The 24,056-nt window shown below is 39.7% G+C and overlaps 1 protein-coding gene across 1 annotated transcript in view; it reads left to right on the top strand.

Annotated features, from left to right (window-relative positions):
* Positions 1–24,056, top strand: part of LOC124607057 (putative fatty acyl-CoA reductase CG5065) — a 308,518-nt gene that overhangs the window by 211,713 nt on the left and 72,749 nt on the right. Inside the window, exons 6-7 of the mRNA XM_047139233.1 lie at positions 5,250–5,359; positions 14,698–14,890. Coding sequence (XP_046995189.1) covers positions 5,250–5,359; positions 14,698–14,890 — 303 coding nt within the window. The remainder of the gene's footprint in view (positions 1–5,249; positions 5,360–14,697; positions 14,891–24,056) is intronic.

Below are 24,056 nucleotides of genomic sequence, written 5' to 3'. Positions count from 1 at the left end.
CACATGAAATTCAAGCTTTCACAACAAACTGTTGCCTCATCAGGAAAGAGGGAAGGAGAGGGAAAGACGAAAGGATGTGGGTTTTAAGGGAGAGGGTAAGGAGTCATTCCAATCCCGGGAGCGGAAAGTCTTACCTTAGGGGGAAAAAAGGGGTATACACTCGCACACACACACATATCCATCCGCACATACACAGACACAAGCAGACATTTTTCCCCCTAAGGTAAGTCTTTCCGCTCCCGGGATTGGAATGACTCCTTACCCTCTCCCTTAAAACCCACATCCTTTTGTCTTTCCCTCTCCTTCCCTCTTTCCTGATGAGGCAACAGTTTGTTGCGAAAGCTTGAATTTCATGTGTATGTTTGTGTTTGTTTGTGTGTCTATCGACCTGCCAGTACTTTCGTTCGGTAAGTCACATCATCTGTGTTTTTAGATATATTTTTCCCACGTGGAATGTTTCCCTCTATTATATTCATATCATTAATTTGAACTGATGAAATAATTATGCTCTTGTTTGCCCTCCTTGGGTTCAGCATTAACAAACCCACAGACAGTAAACTGAACTGATTTATAGTGGTTAAACATTCTCAACATTCTCATTCTATCACCAACATTTCATGCAAAATATGCAGAATGTAATGAGGCTTTGCTGCATTACTGTACAACTGAACATGAGGAGTGTGCAAAGGACCTATCCAACTGTTAGTACATTCCAATTCTTTTTGTCAATGGAACATGCTCCAAGTACTTTTGGATTTGATTTTGCAACAACTTCAACTATTGTGCAGTGTGTTGGTTTCCAGTGATACTGCAACCTGCATCAACTAAGAAACAACACTGAGAACTACTCCCTCAGTCTCTGTTAGTGTTTTCAGCTTTCCATGTATGAGAGTTGTGACTGACATTGATTCTATATTAGGTAAATGGTGATTTGTCTGTAAACAAAAAATGTGGAATCAGTTTTGATGAAATTTATTTGCAATGGCAGAATCTTTCTGACATTATCTGCATTGGGTACAAAAATGATGCCTATTGATGCCACATGAAAATTTATGCTGGATCAGGACTCAAACTCAGATTTCCCACTTGTCTGGAGTGGCCACCTTAACCACTTTGACTAGCTGAGCAGACTTACAGTACCAACCCAGACTTCCATATGTCACACAGTCTACGACCCCATCACTTGCAACTTTATAAGTTTTACAAGCCTCAAAAGGCAAAATGACAATTGTAATACTAACATTGAATATTTTTGTCTCCTTGAAACCCTGTGGCAGGAATCCAGGTAATGTTGTGAGTGATGGGATCATAGGCAATATGACATATGGAAGTTTGGGTCAATCCTGATAATGTGATCAGATAGCCAGAGTGGTTAAGGCAACCACTCACTACATGTGGGAAATCTCGATTCGAGTCCCAGTCGAGCACAAATTTTTGTATGTCACCAATAGGTAATATCTCCATACCTAATACAGCTAATGTCAGAAAGATTCCGCAGTTGTGAATAAATTTCATAAGAAAAGTAGTACAACTGCAAGATCATCACCAATGTTTGTTTCTTCAAACATTGTTTAAAATAAGGGAATCACTTTGTTATTGGCAATTACTTGTTTACAAAATTCCTGGGAGCTGGCATTATTTCATTTCTCAGAGTACTTCGTGTCGCCAAGTACCCAGCACCACAGTGATGTCTGTCAAGTGCACAGCTGTGCTGAAATTGTTTTGCAGCTATTTTGGTAGTATTCAACTTATCAAAGAATGTGTATGCTTCATATACACATTGTATCTAGATGACAGAAAGAAAAAGGTAGTATTGAATAATTCTGTGGTGGCACCCACCTGCTCTGACTGGGACACAGTGAAACGTAGAGTACCAAAAATTGAAGGGCTTGGTCCTTTTCTATTCTTAATCTTTATCAGTGACCTGCCATAGAGTGTAAGGCAAAACACTCACTTAACCCTACCTGCAGATGACACATCTTAATGATTGACAAACGTAAATGTCATGTGTCTAGGGCCTCCTGTCGGGTAGACCGTTTGCCAGGTGCAAGTCTTCCGATTTGATGCCACTTCTGTGACTTGCGTGTTGATGGGGATGAAATGATGATGATTAGGACAACACAACACTCAGTCCCTGAGTGGAGAAAATCTCCAACCCAGTCAGGAATTGAACCCGGGCCCTTAGGATTGACATTCTCTCGCGCTGACCACTCAGCTACCGGAGGCAGATGATTGACAAATTATCCAGCTGCAGTCTAGGTAATGCTGTTACTCTCTAGTAAAAGAAGCTTTGCTTCTTACATCACATTGTCTGTCCCTCAACATTAGCAAGACTCAGTTCATTCAGTCTCACGCAGAAAACAAAAAGCAGGAAGCTGTTAAAATAAAATGTGGTGACAGAAATATTGATAGTGAATCTTCAAAATTTCTGGAATTGCATATTAAAAACAAGATGAACTGGTCAGTTCATATACTCGATCTACGTAAAAGACTGAATTTGGTGGCATTTGCCATTTGCTTGATTACATCTGTTTGTGATTTGGAAATAATGAAAGCTGCATACATTGGATATTTTCATTCACTCATAATATATGTCACCACATTATGGGGAAACCAATCATGAGCAAATATAGTCTTTATATCTCAGAACAGGATCATGAGAATTATAAACAGACTCCACCCTTGATTATATAGCATAAATTCATTCAAACAGCTGGGGGTTCTCACTGTACTTATCAATAAATTTTTTCACTTACATGCTTTGTCAATAAGCTTAGTACAATTTACAAAACAAACAGTGCATTTTATGATAGTGATACAAGAAATAAACATGATCTTCTCAAAGACATAAAAAAATCTCAGTGTGGTACAGAAAGGAGTACATTACTGGAACATAAAGGTGCACAATAAGCTCCCAGTTTTTGTCAAAGCAGGCATTGCTTTATTAGGGATCTGACTAAATACTGAAAACAGCTTTATCTTTTGGATAACTCTTTCAGTTCCTTAAAGGAATTCATGACAGTGTGAAATACTTTATAAACTGCAAGTGATTTTAAGCATTACTATATGAACTTATTAGGTAGCACTAGTATCTCGCATATTGACACAAAATTTTATGTATGAATTAGATTGTAAGCCTTATACTTGGTTTGTGAAACTATTATTATTGCAATTATCTGAGTTATTATCTGAGCAGTTGCATCTCACTTTTCTTGTATCTCTCTATATATTATTAAGATTGTAAGCCTTATCACTATTTACATAACATTGCTACTGTAATAATCTGACACTTTCTATTTCCTGGCAATGCACTATCATCACGGCTTCATAAAAAATTGAAAATAACCAAATAAAAACAATAAATCACCCTGTCACTCAGTTACAATGTGGATGCTAAAAACGAACTGCATATATAAAACAAGTTTGAAACTCCCCAGTATCACCATTTTGTGATTTAGTCTTCATTAGGAAATTGTTATTGGTATTCACAAAGTTAAGCCATAACATTTTTATTGCAGTGGCAGTAGACATACTCTGTAGCAGCAAATATAAAAATTTGTGAGCATTGCAGCATAGTTATAAAATATACTCATTAATTACAACACAATTTGTAATTCAGATGAGGCAGAATGGCAAGATTCACCATTCTATTTATTTTTACAGGTACTACTGCATTGCTGAGCAAGTGGCCAACATGAGTTTCAAATATCTATATTTCAGAAGTTATTAGGGACAGATCATGTTTTTCCCCTTGGTTAACAGTATCATTGTTTAATGTATGTCAGTTTCTTCCTTTAACATTGCGTAGCAACATAAGAACTTTCACTTGTCAAATGATAACATGCAGAGACAAAAGCAGCTAGAAATTTGGTTTTATCTATCTGAATTAAAATTAAACATCACAGAGACCCAGCTAACACAGTTCAAAATGGAACAATTAAAATCACCTTCCAAATTACCCCTAGAAATCAAGAAACTTAGGAAAGCAGATTCTGTGCAATTCCATAGTATATTCCAGCTTTAAAAAATGATCATGGTCTTCTCACACAAGTTACTGGGCAAATAAGATAAACAGTCTTGCTTCTTTGCAGTATTGCCCCAAGTGATTGACATAGACACTAGAAAATCATATTTTCTTTAAATCTATTGTAAGATATGGAATAATTCTTTGGGGGATGCTAGTAGTGTAAATAGGTTTTTATTGCTACAAAACACTACTATTAGAAATAAGTATAATATCATGCCTATAGATTCATGCATAGGCATTTATGGATCAAAATATTATATTAAATATGTCATATACATACACTTATAAACTACTTACAACAATATGTAAAAATTCAGACTTATTTATAGGTAACCTTATTTAACAAGCATATGATACTAGAGACAAACAAAAAATTCATGTTGCTTTCTCGTAGATTACAACTATTTCCAGGCCATTCAGTACTGAACTGTGAGAATTTAAATTATAAAGTGAAAAACTAGATTTGCTGAAAAGAAAACTACATGCCATCCTCACACAAAAATATTATTATTTAGTCATAGAATTTTTAAATGATGATAAAAATGTATTTGTAAAGTAATTTTATAAACATATAATTATGGTGGCAAAGTAAGATTAATTTACATTTTGTTGATGCTTTGCATGTCTGAATTATATTACTTACATCACAGGTCTCCTGTACATTAAATCCATGATTTATGCTTGTCTGTAATGAGACAATAACATTTTGAATCTGGTTCTGATTATGATACTCTATCTTAAAGTTAGTTTCCTTTCATCAAACTACAAGTACTGAATGAAATATTAGGACTGAACACATGTTAAAAGACATATATGGCAGTGACTGTTTCACTTTTTTCCCTTACTATGTAGAAAGCATGGTACTTGGGGTAGTAGTTACATATAACAACAACTAACAGGTTGTACGATTCTGTGTGTGTGTGTGTGTGTGTGTGTGTGTGTGTGTGTGTGTGGTTTGGGGTGTACGATTCTATACAAATATATTTTATTGTCCTACAAGGTACAAAGCAATTTGTCACAAACATCGATCAGAGCAAACTAAATGCAGGCCCAGAGAGGTTAGTTGAGCTACCTCAGGATAGAGATATTGTTCCTGGTGACTCTATTGAGTCACATCCTCACAACTATGTGCTGATAAGAGTAATATCTGGATAACTTATGAAATGTAGTGTGGAACAAAATGTCCAACTAACTAATATAAAACATAAATGATTGGTTTCAGGCTTCTGGGTCCACATCCAAACTGTTATACATACTCCAAAAGACTAGCAGAAAGTCTTGTATATGAAGAATCAAAAAACATGCCAGCTGTTATTTGCCGCCCATCCATAGGTATGTAAATACAATGGTTTATTTACCCATCTTGCCTTTCGGTACTCTATAAATGTAATGTAGTTAACTACAGTTTCAAGCATTACACCTTACTGTAATAAAATAGTACTAAATCAAATTTAAGAAGTACTGTGCTAAGTTACAGAAATAAAAAACCTTTCAAGTAATGGGAAATAAATTCTTATGGCATGACTGGACGGGATCCCCTCAAGATGGATGTTTGGTTGCATGTTTACATGTTCTGCCAGTGGATGCCCTTTTGGCAACTTGTGTGTCCTTAACCTACATCAGTAACCCTACCGGGGAAAGGGGACCTATAGTTTAACACGGAATCCAAACCATGTGCCATTCCCACATATCTTCACATCATTGAGAGGTGAAGGCTAGAGTAAAGGCAGCATGAAAAATTCTGTTGTGTTACCCATATTCGAACCTGCATCCTTAAGGTCTCCAGGATCACAGTTTACCACTATACCACCAAACCCTGACTTTCAAAGAATATGAGAACAGCTCTTCAGGCTTTCCCAGCAATCTAATGACATCTGTGCTTCTTGGGTTGTCGGGTGCACCCAAATGCATCATCTTGCCGGTCTGCAAAGTTTGACCACATGAGCAAGAAAGCACAGTAGATGGGGGAGACTCACAGTGAGCCGAACCTAAGTGACATGCGGTTTATGACGCAACCTTAAAGGTATTCAGCAGTGGTCTCAACTTTGCAGTGACCCATAGAAATGTGCTCATCTCAGGTTTCATCAGTGCAATAGAGCAAGTTGCAGCCAGACTTCCACCTAATGTGGCAGAGGAAGTCTGCCAAGAGACTTGCAGGGATATCACCAATGCCAAGCCACCAAAACTGAACATCACAACTGAGGAGTGGCGTGCACTCAAGAAGCTCCAGGAAGACAACAGTATTGTAGTACTGCCAGCAGACAAAGGGAATTCTACAGTCATTCTGCAGTGGGTGGATTATGATGAGAAAATACGCCAAATTCTGAGGGACTCTGCATATAGATCTTTGGAGTGTGACCCCACTGAGAAGGTGGACAAGAAGACCAGTGCTCTTCTGAAGGAGACAGGGATGCCCGATAAGATCACCAGACAACTCCGGGAAAAAGCACCAGTACCACCTAGACTATATGGTTTGCCTAAAATACACAAGGAGGGCATGCCTGTATGCCCAATTGTCAGTAATACTGGGGCACCTACGTATGCAACAGCCAAGTACTTGAAAGATCTGATGTCTCCGTATGTGGGGAAATGTGTTCACCACATCCAAAACTCAGAAAACTTTCTACAACACCTCAGGCAACTATGCATCACAGATTTGGACATCATGGTTAGTTTTGATGTGGTATCACTGTTCACTAGGGTCCCACTTAAAGATTCACTAGAATTGACTGCGGAAAAATTTGATGGTGCTCTGTTGGACCTGTTCAGGCATACACTGACATCCACATATTTCCTGTATGGGAACCAATATTACGCGCAAACTGAAGGGCAAAAGCACCAGTACCACCTAGACTTTATGGTTTGCCTAAAATACACAAGGACGGCATGCCCCTACACCCAATTGTCAGTAATATTGGGGCACCTATGTAGCTTTGGGCAGCCCACGGTCTCCTGTGATTGCCAACATGTTTATGGAGAGATTTGAGGAGAGGGCATTAGAGACAGCCAGATATAAACCCACATGCTTCTTCAGGTATGTGGATGACACCTTCATGATCTGGGACGGACAGGCTCAATGAGTTCCTTGAAGATCTTAACTCCTGCCACCCAAATATCAAGTTCACCATGAAACTGGAGAAGAATTTCTGGATTTACTAGTTAAAAGGAAAGCAGATGGATCAATTGGCCACAGTGTGTATCAAAAACCCACACACACTGATTTATATCTGTAGGCCAGCAGCTGTCACCACCCTGCGCAGAAGAACGGGGTTCTTAAGCCATTGGTCCATAGAGCACGTATCCTGTCAGACCAAGAGAGTCTACCAATGGAAATAGAGCATCTTAAAACAGTATTCTGCAAAAATGGATATACTACCAAACAAATTGAGATGGCATTTCAACCACTCACTACACCACAGGATCCAGAAACAGAGCAAGATGAAGCAAAGAATGTGGTGTACCTGCGCTATGCTGGTTCTGTTTCTGCCATAATCTGTAGGATCCTCTGTAAACACAACATCAAGTGTGTTTTCTGTCCATCCAGCAAGATCAGGGAACTGGTGGGAAATGTTAAAGATGACCTGGGGTTACAGAAAGCAGGCATTTACAATACACCTTGTCAATGTGGCATGTCCTACATTGGCCAGATGACAAGATCAGTGGATATCAGGTGCAAGGGACATCAAAGGCACACCCAATTAAGACAGGTGACGAAACCATCCATCGCTGAACACTGTCTAGAACTAGATCATGCCATGAATTATGATGAAACCAATCTTCTAGCACAGACACACAGATTTTGGGACAGTGGTATACGGAAATCGATAGAGATAAAAGTAACTGATAGTCTAATGAACTGCGACATGGGGTACCAGCTAAGCAGAGCCTGGAATCTGAAATTGGAGCAATGGGGACAGCTGCAGCACTCCATGAATAGAAGAACTGAAGGCGTGGATACAGAAAATGATCCCCAGAGTGCCAGGCTCTCCAGACTGAAGATGTAATGTCCAGGTTTGGGTCTGCCTGGTGCGAACCACAGAGGGAACACCCAGAACAGCAGCAGACCAAAAACAGAATGGTGACACTGAAGAAGACCGCAGTGAGTGGGAGAGGACCACAGGGAGAATGCCTGGCAACTCACAGAACTCCAAACTCAGCAGTTCCAAGATGGAACACCCAGGAGTGGGTCTGGTGGGCGTGGACCGCAGAGGGAATGCCCAGAACCACAGTGGATGGAAAACGGAACAGCAGGTCGCAGCAAATGGGTGCAGACAGCAGAGGGAACGCATGCAACTGCCAGAGCTACGTTACTGAAATATTGTGCAAGAACGACGCTGATATCCGGCAGAGCACCCAACAACCCAAGATGTCAATATGAGAATAGATTTAAATGCTTTCAGATGACGATTTATTGCTAGTTTCAACTTTTGTTTTGTCTTTTGCATTAAAGGCACCAGCCCATTAAACAAAGATCTTTTTATATCAGTTTTTAATTATGATAGGGGTGTGTGATACAAAATGGCATGGTATTTAGCATACTTTTGTTCTTCATTGTCACCTCACCACAGGGAACTTGCCTGATTTTGAATGACTATGGGTTTGGTTTAAGCAAGCTGGTCAGTATTACCATTTCTCTGTTATTGTAAACCACTGTTATACATAATTGTGGAACATTGTGTTTTGCAGAGTGCAGGTCTCTTAGCTTAACCACCTGGGCTAAAGGGATGGGACAAGCCATTAATCACTTCTGTAGCACCTATTGCACCCCATTTGAATTAGGCTTGTCCAAACAAAGCAGCTCCAGTGGGTCATGTGGACCACAGATTAATATTAACAACCAACAAACTAAGACATCTCAAACAGAATAGTCGTCCACATCAAACAGATACTGAAGACAAAACTACCAATAGCAACAGGACATACGACATGCTATCAAAAATTTTCGGGACTGGTGCCGTCATCTGTTGAAAACCTTACCTTTGGACTAATGGTCACCATCACCCTCAAAGTAGTTCCTATCCGCACGTACACACCGGTCCCAGTGTTTCTGCCACTGGTCAAATGTTTTCTGGAAGTCCTGTTCTTTGAGGGTGTTTATCACCGCCAGCAATGTGTCTTGAATCCTCTCTAGAGTGTCAAACCGATGGCCTTTCAACTCGAGTTTCAGTTTTGGGAATAGCGCAAAGTCACAAGGTGCCAAATCTGGTGAGTACGGTGGGTGGGATACAACCACCATGTTGTTTTTTGCAAAAAAGGTCCTGGTGAGCAAGGATGTAAGGCAGGGCGCGTTGTTGTGATGCAGCTGCCAGTTCCCTTGATGCCAAAGTTCAGGCCGTCACAGCACGTTTTCATGGAGCCCTCGCAAAATGTCACAGTACTATGTGGAATTCATTGTCTGGTTGGGTGGGATGAATTCTTTGTGCACAATTCCCTTGGTATCAAAGAAAATGGTGATCATGCTCTTCACCTGTTTTGCTTTCTTGGGTCTTGGAGAGCCCGAGCTCTTCCACTGGGATGATTGTTGCTTTGTCTCTGGGTCATAACCATAAATCCAGCTCTTGTCCCAGTGATAACCCGTGACAGGAAAGTTGGATCATCAGATGAGGTCTGATGAAGGTCTGTGCATACTTCAACATGCTGTGCCTTCTGATCGGCAGTCAAGATCCTTGGCACAAATTTGATAGCAACACGAAACATGCCAATTCATCAGTCAACATTCGTTGACGTGCCCCATAACCAATACCCCCTTCATCTGCAAGGTCTTGAAGAATTCGATGTCGATCCGCATGAACCAATTGTTGAGGTTTGGCAACAATGTCAGGCGTTGTGCGGCTAATGGGGCTTCCAATGTGAGCATTATCTCCGATGTCTGTACGGCAGGCCCTGAACTGAGCATGCCACTCAAATACATGCGTACAGCTCATGCTCTGTCCCCCAAAGACCTGTTGAATCATTGCAATGGTCTCCGTAGCACTTTTCCCGAGATTTGCACAGAATTTGATACACGTGTGCTGTTCTGTTCGCGGATCCATCATAAAATCACCATACACCAAATGCAGAGTATTACAGAAATCACTGTGGACATGCAACATGTCCTCCCAGTTGAATGCCACTCCGCACACTGACTCATCAGATATGCAGTTCTCGCCACCTAGCGGTGCAAAGATCTACTACTCCTACTTTCCAGATGGCGGCACCAGTCCCGAAATTTTGGATTCCACCTTGTTTGTATACCAAAAGTCTTCATTATAATGAAAAAGGAAGAAAGAGCTTTTCAGAAAGTTTCACCCTTCCATATTCCAAAATTAGTGATTTGATTTTGAATATATAATCTGTACAATGTCTCTGAAGTGGAACATTACTTTTAGAGTGATCAGCAGCCAAACAAGCAAAACAGCAGTTAAGGAGTTAACAATTAGGTGACTACCCAGTTCTCACTGAATAATACCAAACAACTAATGTCTCCTGCCATGATACAGTGAAAATTAACATGAAGAAACTACAATATGAGTAGTGTGGTGGAGGAGTAGCGGAACAGATACATAAAGGTCACAACAATCTAACAAGAAGCTACCTGGAAGCTTAAAACCTGTTCAGAAGGGATTCAGGTGCAAATTTAATCAGTGCTACAGGAAGATTGCTTTTAGTTTTTAGTAGAATTGATGAGCATTAGCATCAAATAGAAGTTTTATGTTGCTTGTATATGCTTCTCTACATTTAATTTTTATCTAATAGAGGGAAACATTCCACGTGGGAAAAATATATCTAAAAAGAAAGATGATGAAACTTACCAAACAAAAGCGCTGGCAGGTCGATAGGCACACAAACAAACACAAACATACACACAAAATTCTAGCTTTCGCAACCAATGGTTGCCTCGTCAGGAAAGAGGGAAGGAGAAGGAAAGACAAAAGGATATGGGTTTTAAGGGAGAGGGTAAGGAGTCATTCCAATCCCGGGAGCGGAAAGACTTACCTTAGGGGGAAAAAGGACAGGTATACACTCGCACACACACACATATCCATCCACACATACACAGACACAAGCAGACATTTGTCTGCTTGTGTCTGTGTATGTGTGGATGGATATGTGTGTGTGTGCGAGTGTATACCTGTCCTTTTTCCCCCTAAGGTAAGTCTTTCCGCTCCCGGGATTGGAATGACTCCTTACCCTCTCCCTCAAAACCCATATCCTTTTGTCTTTCCTTCTCCTTCCCTCTTTCCTGACGAGGCAACCATTGGTTGCGAAAGCTAGAATTTTGTGTGTATGTTTGTGTTTGTTTGTGTGCCTATCGACCTGCCAGCGCTTTTGTTTGGTAAGTTTCATCATCTTTCTTTTTAGATTTAATTTTTATCTCATTTACTTGTTTTGAGCCACAGAAAGGCATAACAAAAAGATTCTCACAATTAAAGCTTTCGACCATTAAGGCCTTCATCATCAATAGAACACCCCCCCCCCCCCCCCCCACCCACACTCAACAAATGCAACTCGCACACACACACGAGGCAGTCTCAGGCAAATTGACCACCCTGTTGCTGAACTTGCTGCCAAACATGATATCCCTGCTTCACAGCTTGTGCCATATGGATCCTTCCCACCAGCACCAGCTTTTCTGACTTGTGCAGGTGGGAACTTTCCTTGCAATACATACTACGTTCCTGTAACTGTCCTTGCCCCAACCTTCGTCAGTCACTGTCCTCACCCATCCAGCCCCTTCCCAGTTCCCATTCCAGCACTACACAGCCATCTTTCCACCATCACACCCAGTGTTTTTATTTCTCTCCTTTGACCCTATTACAACCCCCCCCCCCCTTTCAGACCTCTCCCTTGCCCTCCATCTAACCTGCAGCACTTCACTACTCACCATACCCACCATACTGTCCCTCCCCCTCCCTGCTCAAACCTCCTTCTTGCTCTCACCCAGTACCCACTCCCATCATGCACTGGTGCTGCTGCTTGCAGTGTGGTTTCAGTTGCCTGAGACTGCAGTCATGTGTGCGAGCTGTGTTTGCGTATCATACTATAATCCCCATCACTTGTGACTGATGGTTTCAGATAGAAACCTTTGTGAGATTAATGAGTTACTATTAAGTATGTGTGTTTTACATTATTGAAAAATTAAAAAAAAAAAACATATGTATGTTTGTAACTTTAATGCATACAGTTCTCCTGTGAGTTGTCCCATATTTGTGTGTAATAACACGCTGTAAGATCTCTGGGATCAGTGAAATTCAAAATCAAATCAAGTGAAAAATATAATGAAATGAGAAAATGGCAAGCTCAAGAAATCTGCTACATTTGTAATAATGTTTGATTTACCTGCTTTGGTAGAGAACATTTAGGCAGATGTCCTGCATTTGAAAGTAAGCATATGTATAGCAAAGATTTCTAGAGTTTTAGGTATCGCTGAAACTTTGTAAGTACACTGTTGCAGAACAGTTGGCATCTATCTACATATGTGTTTACATATACTGGCAACCACTCTGAAGTGCATGGTACTTAGCACTGTACCTCATATTACAGTTTCTTCATGCTTCTGCTGCAAAGGTAACACAGGGACAATGAATGATTTAAATGCTTCTGTGCATGCTGTTATTAGTTTAATCTTTTCTTCATGGTCCCTTTGGGCGCAAATTGTGAGGGACTGAAGTAAATTTCTAGATTCTTTACTTGCCACTGGTTGTTGAATCTTTGTAAGTAGGCCTTTCTGGGATACGTTACACCTATTTTCAAGAACCTACCAATTCAGGTCTTTCTGCATTTCCATGATGCTCTCCTGTGATTCAGGCATACCTGTGACCATTCATGCTGCCCTTCTTTGAATATGTTCAATGTATCATGTTACTCCTATTTGGTATGGGTCCCACACACTTGAGTAAAATTGTAAGAGGGGACTCTCAAGAGTTTTGTAAAAAGTTCTCTTTGTAGACTGACTGTATTTTCCCAGTATCTTAAAAATGAACTAAAGTTTTCAATCTGATTTACCTGCTGTTGAATGCAAGTGATCATTCCATTTCATATCCATATAAATTGTTACATCTTGATATTTGTGTGTGTTTACTGGTTCCAGTTGTAACTCATTAATATTGTAGTCATACTACTTTCTACATATTGTGAAATGCACAATTTTATATTTCTGTACATTTAAAGCAGGGGCTTAGTTTTGCACTGCTTTCATATCTTATAAAGATCTAGGTAAACATTTGTATAACTTTTTCCAGACAGTATGTTATCGTAGATGATTGCACCAGCTGCAAAAAGTCTGAAGTTACTATCAATATTGTCTGCCAGGTCATCAGTATACAACATGAACAGGAAAGGTCCTGAAACACACTTTCCTGTGGCACACCTAAAGTTATATTTACATCTTTTGATGACTTATTCAAAATAGCGTGAAGCATCCTCCCTTCCAAGAAACCCTCAAGCCAGTCACAAATATTGTTTGATGCCATAAATATTCATACTTTCATTAATAGGTGTTGGTTTGATAATGTGTCAAATGCTATCCAGAAATCAAGAAATACTGCACCCAGTCTGATTGCTTTGAGCCATTGCTTCAGGATTCGTCAGAGGAAAGTGTGAGTTGGGCTTGATTGATATTTCCAACATCCATGCTAGTGGGCACAGAGGAGGCCATTCTGTTTGAGACATCTCATTGAATTAGAGCTCAGAATATATTCTAAGATTATGCAAAAGATAAATGTAAATGATACAGTAACGGAATTTTGTAGAGCACTTCTGCTACCCCTCTTGCAGATAGGTGTGACTGACCTTTACTTTTTCTGTAGATAGGTATGACTTGTGCTTTTTTCCTTCTTTAGAATTAAAAAGGGATTTAATGTTTTTCTCTGTGCCTCTGACACTAATGTCTACAGCACTCATCTGTGCAGCGGTGAGAGAATTATACTAAGTCAGTACTCCTAGATCCTCTTTTATACAGAAACATTTAAAAATAGAGTTCAACATTTCTGCTTTTTCTTTGCTACCCTCAATTCCAGTTCCTGTGTCATTCACGCATGTCTGAATGTTTAGTTTGTTGCCAAGTGGCTTTCCATATGAGCAGAATTTCCTTGGATTTCAGAAAAGGCCTTTTGATAAGATTTTGCTAAATTCATGATTGAAGGCTTCGCACATTGCCGTTTTGACAGCCAGACTTGTTTCGTTTAGCATTTCTCTGTCTGTGACCCTATTCTTTGTTTTGCACCTACTGTGTGGTAGTCACTGTTTCCTTTGAAGTTCCTATACTATGGAGCAACCTTCCCCCAATAAATTGTTCTGCTGGCTACATATATATCCAGTACCTAGTCAGCTATTCTTCTAAACTTGAGCAACAGTTACTCTAGATGCTAAATATTTCAAGTTCCTCCTTCAAAAGACACTACTACCTCTTTATCTAATTTCTTGGACATATCAGTGTTGCTTATGGTAAGCATTGTTGCTGCAAGTGCTTTGTGGCCATTGATACCAGTTTTAATGTAGAATATGGACATAATAATAATATGACATAGTAAGCAACTGTAATAGGGAGAGTGTGAATCGAACATTTGGCAGGTACTATTAGAAATCTAACATTCATGCACCATCAAAAACACTGTACTTAGTGGCTGAATGAATTTTCAAAATTTGCCTCTAACAGTAGTGTGTGTGTTTTTTCTATTCAAATGTTTCAGTGACACCAGTTTTCAATGAGCCGTTGACAGGATGGGTAGACAATCTCAATGGTCCTGTTGGTATTCTGATTGGTGCAGGAAAGGGAGTTATTCGCTCCATGCTTTGTGGACCAGATTTTTATGCTGAAATTATACCTGTTGACATAGCAGTCAATGGAATCATAACAGCTGCATGGGATACAGCAGTCAGAAGGTTAGCTATGAAATGTGGAAATGATTTATAAAATAATAATTGTGTCACTACCAAACTGTTGCCTTAAATTAATGCTTTCATTGACCTATGAGTTGCAGGGGCCAAACAATCATCCAGCCACTGCTCTTTATTGTATAGCAATTTTTACTTTGAGAACGTAGTAGTATCGCACACTGCCTGCAGCAGACTAGCTGCAGTTTGGAAACATGATTTCCTGCCTGCCAACTGCCTTTTTAATTTCACTAAGACCATCTTAATAAGGTAACAAGGGCACTGACCTCTCGTGTACTCATGCGATCTAGTGAAAGCAAAGGAAACTACAGATGTATTGTGAGGCAGAAATGACACCTTTAACTCATTTGAACATCTGTAATTTGGTTTTCAGTCTCCTGACTCTCTTGCAAAACTAATACTTCTACTGCTTGTAACTATCTTTATGTAGATCTGACTTGGTATTTCCATGCAAGCTACAAAGGTTTCCAGTTCTTTTTGTATGCTCTTTTGTTTTACCATCAGATGTTGCCCTTCTCATAGTAGGCCTATGGGTTTATTGTTAGGGAAATACATTTGTTAGTGAGGAAGTACTGTTTAGGTGTCCACCGTAGACCTCTGAGAAAATGGAGAAAATGTTCCACTAGTTATTGACCCAAACCGCACTACATACTAATTCCTATGATTGTTATTTTGAACTTTCCCTTACCATGGCAATGTTGTCCTCAAACAGTAATCACTTATATTCATGTGTTTTCCTTGGTTCAAATCAAGTATTGTAGTTTAGTACTAATATTTGCATGAAATGGTCTGAGAGAAGGCCGTTTATGACTCAAGGTAAAAACAGAAAATATAAAAATTAATTATAACAGTTTAAAAAATCACTGGTTTTGCAAACTGGAAGTAAGTCTAGCCCCCACTTATAAAACTTCAGGGCATTGTGCACCCTTTTTGTGCTGAAGACAGTCTGAATGTGGAGTAATGAATGTAATTTTTCCTTATGGTATTGTAATGATGTACATAATTGTTCTTTTTGAATGGCAGTGTATTATTTACAAAAAACTTCATCTATATAATAATAAAATGATAAAACCATGGTGTCTGCCTGTTTGTTTGAATGTTCTAATCTCCAAAACAACTATGCAAATTTTCATGGGGTTTTCACAGATAACTTGAGTGTAGTTTGGGACAACGCATAGGCTTTATTTCTTCAAAATCAGATCACAGGAAGAAAAAGATATTGTGATTTAAAGATTTATATTAAATTGTCTGCTCAGCTTAGTACAGTAGTTCAGATGTTTAATCATCATGGCTTTGTACACCAAAGAAACAATAGATGATGCTGTTAATGTTTCTTACTCAGTGACAGATGTATTTTTGAAAGCTTACATCAGTGACAGTATGTGCCACAGTAGTACCTTTATGAATACAAAATAATAGCAAATTTACATGGCTAGGATATACAGATTCACAGATTTCACTTTGTGTGTTAAAAACTTCATGACATTGCTCTGCTTCTTTCAGTAGGTTTTATTTATATTGGCCTTATTTCCTAGGAAAGTTTTTTACCTCAGTGACAGAAGTATTTTCAGAAGTTTACATCAGTGACAAATTAAGTGCCTCAATCTCATCTTTATGAATAGAAAATAACATTGAATTCACTTGGCTAGCACATACAATGCTTTCACATTGTATATTAAAACCTTGATGACATTGCTTTGCTTCTTTTGATAGTTTTTATTTATATTCTTTGTTAGGAAAAGTGAATGTATTAAGTTTGCTTTGTAATTGGGGTATCTACTCATTACAATTTGATTTTGTTTGTCTACAAATAAAATGCTTAGAAAACAGTTGAGTTTTCCTGAATACACCAGATCAGCTAAAAGACTGAGTCCTATGTGGTCTCAAGAATCCAGTGAAGATAATAATGTGAAACTTGTTGCGGCTTGGGAACATCAGGCTTTATCTTGCTCCTTAAACATACCTTCTGAGAGCGAGACATGACATAACTCTAATTGAGAGTATCAAGCAATATCTTGCTCCTCAGAAACCTTCACTCACATAGGCTTAAAATTACTTCTCTTCCACATAACATAAGAGAAGCAGATACTTTGATATGAAGAGGCACAGGTAAGCGAGTTTTCATACCTCGATTCCCTATTATGCCTAACAGTTTACCATCACACTTTAAACATGTACAATTCACAGCAAACTTGTGTTATGCTGTGACCATAAACAAAGCACAAGGCTAGAAACTGCATGTTGTGGGAAAGGGGCGGGTGAACATTAGTGTCAGTTGCTTTTCATAAGGCCAGTTCTACATTGCCCTTCCCTGTGTTAGTGAAGCAAACAAGCTCTTTGTTTATGTGCCAAATCATTATACCTCAAACATTGTACAGTATACAAAAAAGCTTTCTAAGTCAAAAATAAAGTCCATGAGTACGGAGTCTCAGACACAGCTATAGATAGATACTCACTTAGTGGGGCAATAAATATATTGTGAATCAGTAGTCAGAATTCCCAACACCTTAAACAGTTGTCTACAAGATGATCATGGATGAGCACTGGATATTAATCTTACAGCATGTTTTTGAACAATGAAGACATTTTTTCTTCAAGATGTGTTACCCTAGAATATTATTCATTTGACATTATTGAATGAGAATGTGCAAAATATGTCAACATACTGATTTGTCTCTTGCCAAGATTTGCAGTGGTTCTAAGTGCAAATGTGGCTGAACTACATTGTTCCAAAATGTCTTTTTTCCAGTTTAAATTCTCGTCTGTATGGACACCTAAGAGTTTTGAAGTTTCCAGCCTTTTTGTTCTTTCCTCACCAAGCGTTACATATATCATTGGTGTAGCACTCCTAGATGTAGAGAATTGAATATGTTGTGTTTTTTTAAAGTACATACATATTTTGAAGAATACATACATATTTTGAAGAAATAAAGCCTATGAGTTGGTCCAAACTACACTCAAGTTATCTGTGAAAACCCCATGAAAATTCGCCTAGTAGTTTTGAAGATTAGAACATTCAAATGAACAGGCAGTCACAATGGTTTTACCATTTTATTATTAGTTTAGATGAAGTTTGTTGAAAATAATACACTGCCATTCAAAAAGAACAATGATGTACATCATTACAATACCATAAGGAAAAATTACATCCATCACTCCACATTAAGACTGTCTTCAGCACAAAAACGGTGCACAATGCTGCAACCAAAATTTTTGACAATGAGTGACTTAGTTTAATAAAATTTATATTTACTATATTTTACAGTGATATAGTTGTTATTTTAATCATTTCACAGTTTTGTTTATTAAAATATGGTTTTGGGGATCGAGGATAGGAAACTTCCTACCCCTGAAGTTTTACAAGTGGGGGCTAGTCTTACTTCCAGTTTACAAAACCAGTGTTTCTGTATGTATGTATGGTTGGACTGATTACAATACTAGTGTCATCTACATAGAGAATTAATTTTGCTTGTTGCATATTAGATGGAAGATCATTTACATATATGAGGAACAATAGTTGACCAAAGATTCAGCTTTGGGGATCTCATATGTGGTTTATCCCCATTCAAGAATAATATCCTGGGCTACATTTGTCGAATTACTATGAACAAATTTATGTATTTTTTTGGTTGGATTTGACATTATCCATTGGTTGGCTGTACCATTAATCCGATAAATCTTCATTTAACAGCATGAATCAGAATTAAATGCCTTAGATAGATAGATATACATCAGTTTGCATACAAACTGGCACTATTTTCTTGTTTAATGCTTGTAAAATTTGGTGAGTGAACATCTAAATGACATTCTCAGTAGAGCAACCTTCCAAAAGACAAAGTGTGATTTGCTAAGGATGTTAGTGTTGCTAAGGTTTGATACTGTTCTAGAATACATCACCATCTCAAAAATTTTGGAAAATGATGTCAGCAGTGAAACAGATTGCTAACGTTGACATCTCTCTAATCAGCTTTTTTAAAGAAGGGGTAAACAACATTATATTTAAGCCTCTCTGTATAAATGCCTGGAGTTAATGATGTATTAAAATTTCTGTATCTATATCTACACCTACATCTATATCTACATCTATACTATGCCCTGTGAAATGCATGGCAGAATGTACATCCTACTGTACCAGTTATTAGGGCTTTTTCTCATTCCTTTAACTTAAGGATATGGAAAAAATGATTGTTTAAATTCCTCTGTGTGTATTGTAATTAATCTAATCTTATCCTCATGATCCCTGTGTGAGTGATGTGTTGAGAGTTGTAATATATTCCTAGAGTCATCACTTAAAGCTGGTTCTTGAAATTTTATTAGTAGAATTTCACAGGATAGTTACTGTCTATCTTCAAGAGTCTGAAGTCTGCCAGTCCATTCATTCAACATCTCGGTGACACTCTTCCATGGATTAAACAAATCTGTGACCATTCATGCTGCCCTACTCTCTGTATGTTCAATATTCCCTGCTTGTCCTATTTGGTATGGGTCACACAAGTGATTTGTATGCAGTCTCCTTTGGAGATTTCTTCCACATACAAGTGAACAACAGTAGAGAACACACACACAAAAGTATAAACAATCCAGGTACTGATACAGGCAGTTTCTGACAATAAGTGTGGACATTATATGAGAGCAACTTATAAAGTGCACTTATAAAGTGGATGGTTCCATAGACAGCATGGCAAATGCTGTGCCATGTGCACAAGTCATGTGGCCCACTGCAGGCAGCCTCTAGTGTGTGGGTTGTGCAGATGCTGTTGGCAGAATATTCGAAGTATAGTGCATTGACAGCCTAAAGCCATGGCACATATCCAAATATTATGTACAGGATTATAGCATCCTTAACCCCTTGGGAAAAGGGCACTCTGCCAGTTCAGATGTCAGGATGACTTTTGAAACTTCCATGGCCTCTGTGGCAGACACTGCAGGTGATGATGGTAGTGGTAGCAAAAAGAGATTCAGGATGGGAACCAGTGAGTAGGGAGAGAAGTGGCATGGTTGTGGACACACACAGTGGAACTGGTACATCTGTGGATGCATGAAATACCATAAGAGAAGACCAGTGACAAGGGTTTTGAAGGGCTTGAAGGTGCTGGCTCAGCTGGCCGCAGAATAGCCATTGGCAGCGAAGCATCATGGGAAGGCCTGGCAGCAGGCACCTGTGGGCTATACCCTGGAGGAGAGGCAGGAGGCGGCAACATCCACAAGCAGGGTGGGTCTGCCCTCACAGTGGTTGTGCCCGTGAGGCCGGGCCAGGCAGTGTCAGACCCAGGGCCCTCACTGTAGTATGAGTATGAAGCTGGTAGCCATGGGGCACCACTTGCATATCACTAGTGAGCATCATATAGAGCTGGCAGCCTCGGCAGCTTTAGACCGTGGCCAGAATCCACTTCAGTTGGCAGCCAAACCCCTGAGCCTGGGTGAAAGAGGCAGGAGCAAATCATGATGAGAGCTGTGCTGATGGGCATTAGTGGGCCAGCATGAGGGGGTGCAGCAGGATGTGTGCTTGGTGACTGTGGAGCATCTCGGCCAGTCTCTGACCCTCCACCAGTGTGAGACATGTTAAGGTGGTGTTTGTGGATGAGTCCATGATGTGCTTCTACATTTGAACCATGAACATGCAAATGAGATGTTCTCCCTCACTGTTAGAGTGATGTGAAAAGGTGAGCAGTCAAGTGACGAATGCCTTGATGTGCACAAAAATCACGGAAGGCCTGAGACACAATCTATGGACCATTATCCATCACAAGCAATAAGAAACTCCAACAGAAAAAATTTGGAGATGGCCTGAATCATAGCAATGGCTGATGTCAAAGAATGGTAGATAATTTATTAGATTAGAGAAATTAGATAAATTTGTTAGAGAAATTTAGAGAAAGCATCAACAACCGTGAAAACAACATGAATGCATTCTCATGGACACTGTGGTGTGGTTCATGGAGAGAACATCTGTTGGGTAGCACACTGTGAGCAGGCCACAACAAGATGTACAATGTCACTTTTGATGCCGGGCCAAGCATTTGCCAATGGGCCAATACCTTGGTATGAAAGACTCTCCAATGTCCCTTATGTATGAGCTGAAGCAGGTCTTGCCCATAGGGTAGCCAGGATCACAGTCCAAGGCAACAGCCCATCTGTGGATAAAAATACTGAAAGGCAGTGACAAAGGACAAAATAGTTACACAAAGGATCAGAAGCCCTGCCTAGAGGGCTGACCGGCCAACCATGCTGAAAGAGGTGAACAAGCTGATGCAAAATCAGATGGGCAGTGACAGCAGCTGTGATCCCGGAGCCCATAATAGGAAACACTTCCACTGTATATTGCACCTTGACATCTAAATGAAAACCAGGGAGTTCATCCTGATCAAAAATAGGATCAGATCTCATCAGAAGCCAGGACAGTGCATCGGTGTTGGCATGTTGTGTGGGAGGCTGAAAATGTATTTCATTGTTGTATCAAAACAGAAACAAGGCCCAACGCTCAAGGCAATGAGCTTCTTTGTCAGGCAGAGAAGCAGAATGATTAAACAACAGAACCAAGGCCTTGTGATCAGCAATGAGATGGAACTTGGACTCTGACAAGAACACATAAAACTTTTTGGTACGTAGATGATAGCAGGCGCTTCCTATCCAATGTGACAGTAGCAAAGCTGAACAGAGTTGAGCATTTTTGACACATAAGCTATCAGAAGTTTGGAAACATCCTCATATAGATGCATGACAAGTCCATACTGAAAGGTGTTTATAGCCAATACCAGGTGATGGCTAGGATGGGAGGTAGCCAGACAAGGAGCAGAATGCAATTTAGATTTCAAAAGTGTGAATATATGCTCACATGCCCACATTCACTTAAAAGGAACAAATTCTTGGAGTTCTTTGAAATTTGTAGGGCAAGCAGAGCTGTGATTATGGTGATGTGATGATGTAAAGGCTTAACACACTCCTGAGAAACCTCAACCCCAAATACACAATGGATGGCTGAAAAAAGTGTTACCTGACCAAGTTGTATTTCATACCTGCAGTATTTAAGACTTTAAAAAAGTGCATAAGTTACATGATTGTTCTTCTGTGGATTCATTCATCATGACAGTGTCATTGAGATTGTTGGTGCACCCCAGAATGGACATCGTCAGTTGTTCCAAAAAAGCTGAAAGATCAGAGGGACACTAGCCACCTGAACGGGAGGCACTGATGTTGGTACAGTCCAAAGGGCATGTTAATCAAAAGGAGCCATTTGAAATCCTCATTCAATGGAACCTGTAAATGTGCTTCAGATAAATCAGTTTTCGAGAAAAACTGGCCCCTGGTTAGTTTAGCCAATAATTCATCTGGGTGGAGCAAAGGGTACGTGCCAATGACAGACTGAGTGTTAACTGAAATTTTAAAGTCACTGCAGAGGTGAAGCTAATCAGTCGGTTATTAACAGTCATGAGGGGTGTGGCCATTCACTCGGTGTAACAGGGTGATGACCTGCAATGATGTCAGCCTCTCCAATTCGGATTTCGCTCAATCACACAAAGCCAGCAGAATAGAGCACACACAGAAAAAAGTGCCATAGGTTTCAGAGTATTGTGGGCTGCAAAATTAGTGTCACAACCTAACCGATCCAAGAAAACAGATGACAACTTAGAACACAGAGAATCTGATTGTGGTAAAGAACCTGGTTGGAAATGAGATGTACCAAATCAGAGATGGAAAAACCAAAAGCATTCAAAGCATCCAGATCAAATAAATCTATAGTACCAGCATCATTCACTACCATAAAGCCAAAGAACAAACAACAGATTCATACATATTGAGAGATCTAAATTGCCTCAGAATTGGAATATACTGCTTGTTGTAACACACCAAACACTGAGTAATTGGAGACAACACCAGAGATCCCAAATCAACATAAGTTTGTGACTTCAGTAAAGTCACGGCTGCACCCATGTTCACTTGCTGTCTGAATCCTTCGTCCATCACTCACATTTTGATAAAACAGTTTGTTATGATTCATAAGCACTGGAGACACACAATTAACATCTATATCCACGTCCACTGTAGGGGGCTGAGGAATGATGCAATGTTATACGTCCTTTTTTCCTGTAGTTGTTTCAGGTTACCTAACATGTAGGGCACATGGCCCTGTCATGTTGCACAAAACAGTATGGGCAGAGCACTGCCATTGCTGTGGTGGTTGTTTGGCACATCACAGTTCATTGCATCCCAGAGGCCATGTTTGTACAGATGCAACATCGTCCTCCCCCTTGAGAACTGACCAACACCCAATGATCAGGAACAGCAGTCACAGTGGCAATGCTACACCAAGCCTCAATCTTATCACCAGAAGGATGAAATACTTCAAAAGATTGAGCAATTTTTAACACTTCTGCCAAAGATTGATTCTTGGACTTTAGTGCATATTGCTGCACCTCCTTGTCAGGAACCAACTGAATGATGGTGTCAGGCACCATAGAGTCAGCACAGGAATTATGATGAGCATTGGTAACAAACTGACATTTGTGACTGAGGCTGTGTAGTTGAGCCACCCAAGCCCTGTAAGATTGGTGGGGCTTTTTAAAACAAAAATAGGCCTCTACATGCACTGGTATGATGTGTGTGTCTACAATGATAATTGGCCAACAACTTAACACATTTCATCAAAAAAAAAAAAAAAAAAAAAGTGATGCAGGTTCCTGGACCAGGGCTAACTGGCACAACAACTGGTTGATCCAAAGAGAAATACAAAAAAGGAATAAAGCCTTACACAAGTTTGCATCAGTGACACCGAATGCAAAGAACTGTTGCCAAAGCTGCTTCTTGTAAGCCTCTCAGTCTTCGGCCACATCATTGTAAGGAGGAAAGGATGGTGGGTACACTGACATCATGGAAGCCCGCATAGTTAGTGTGGCCAACAAGTATGTGATAGCAATTGTAAGAACTGCTGCTGCTGCTTGAGGAGAGATTGGAGCAATGCCTCAATGGACAGAAGAACAGAAGAAACAATCAAATAGAAGGGTATGTGGAAATGCGCCACACTCATCACCAATTGTATTGTACTGTAAGTCACAAATGACAGTACAGCGATAACGAACCAAAGTTTGTTTTTCTTCCACATACAAGAAAACAGCAGTTGTGGACATAGATGCGTAGAAACAGTCCAGGTACTGAT

This window comes from Schistocerca americana, chromosome 3 (assembly GCF_021461395.2).
Source record: "Schistocerca americana isolate TAMUIC-IGC-003095 chromosome 3, iqSchAmer2.1, whole genome shotgun sequence".
In the NCBI taxonomy this organism is placed as follows: Eukaryota; Metazoa; Arthropoda; class Insecta; order Orthoptera; family Acrididae; genus Schistocerca; species Schistocerca americana.
The sequence above is the reverse complement of the archived record's forward strand: the minus strand, read 5'-3'. Positions and strand labels throughout refer to the sequence as shown.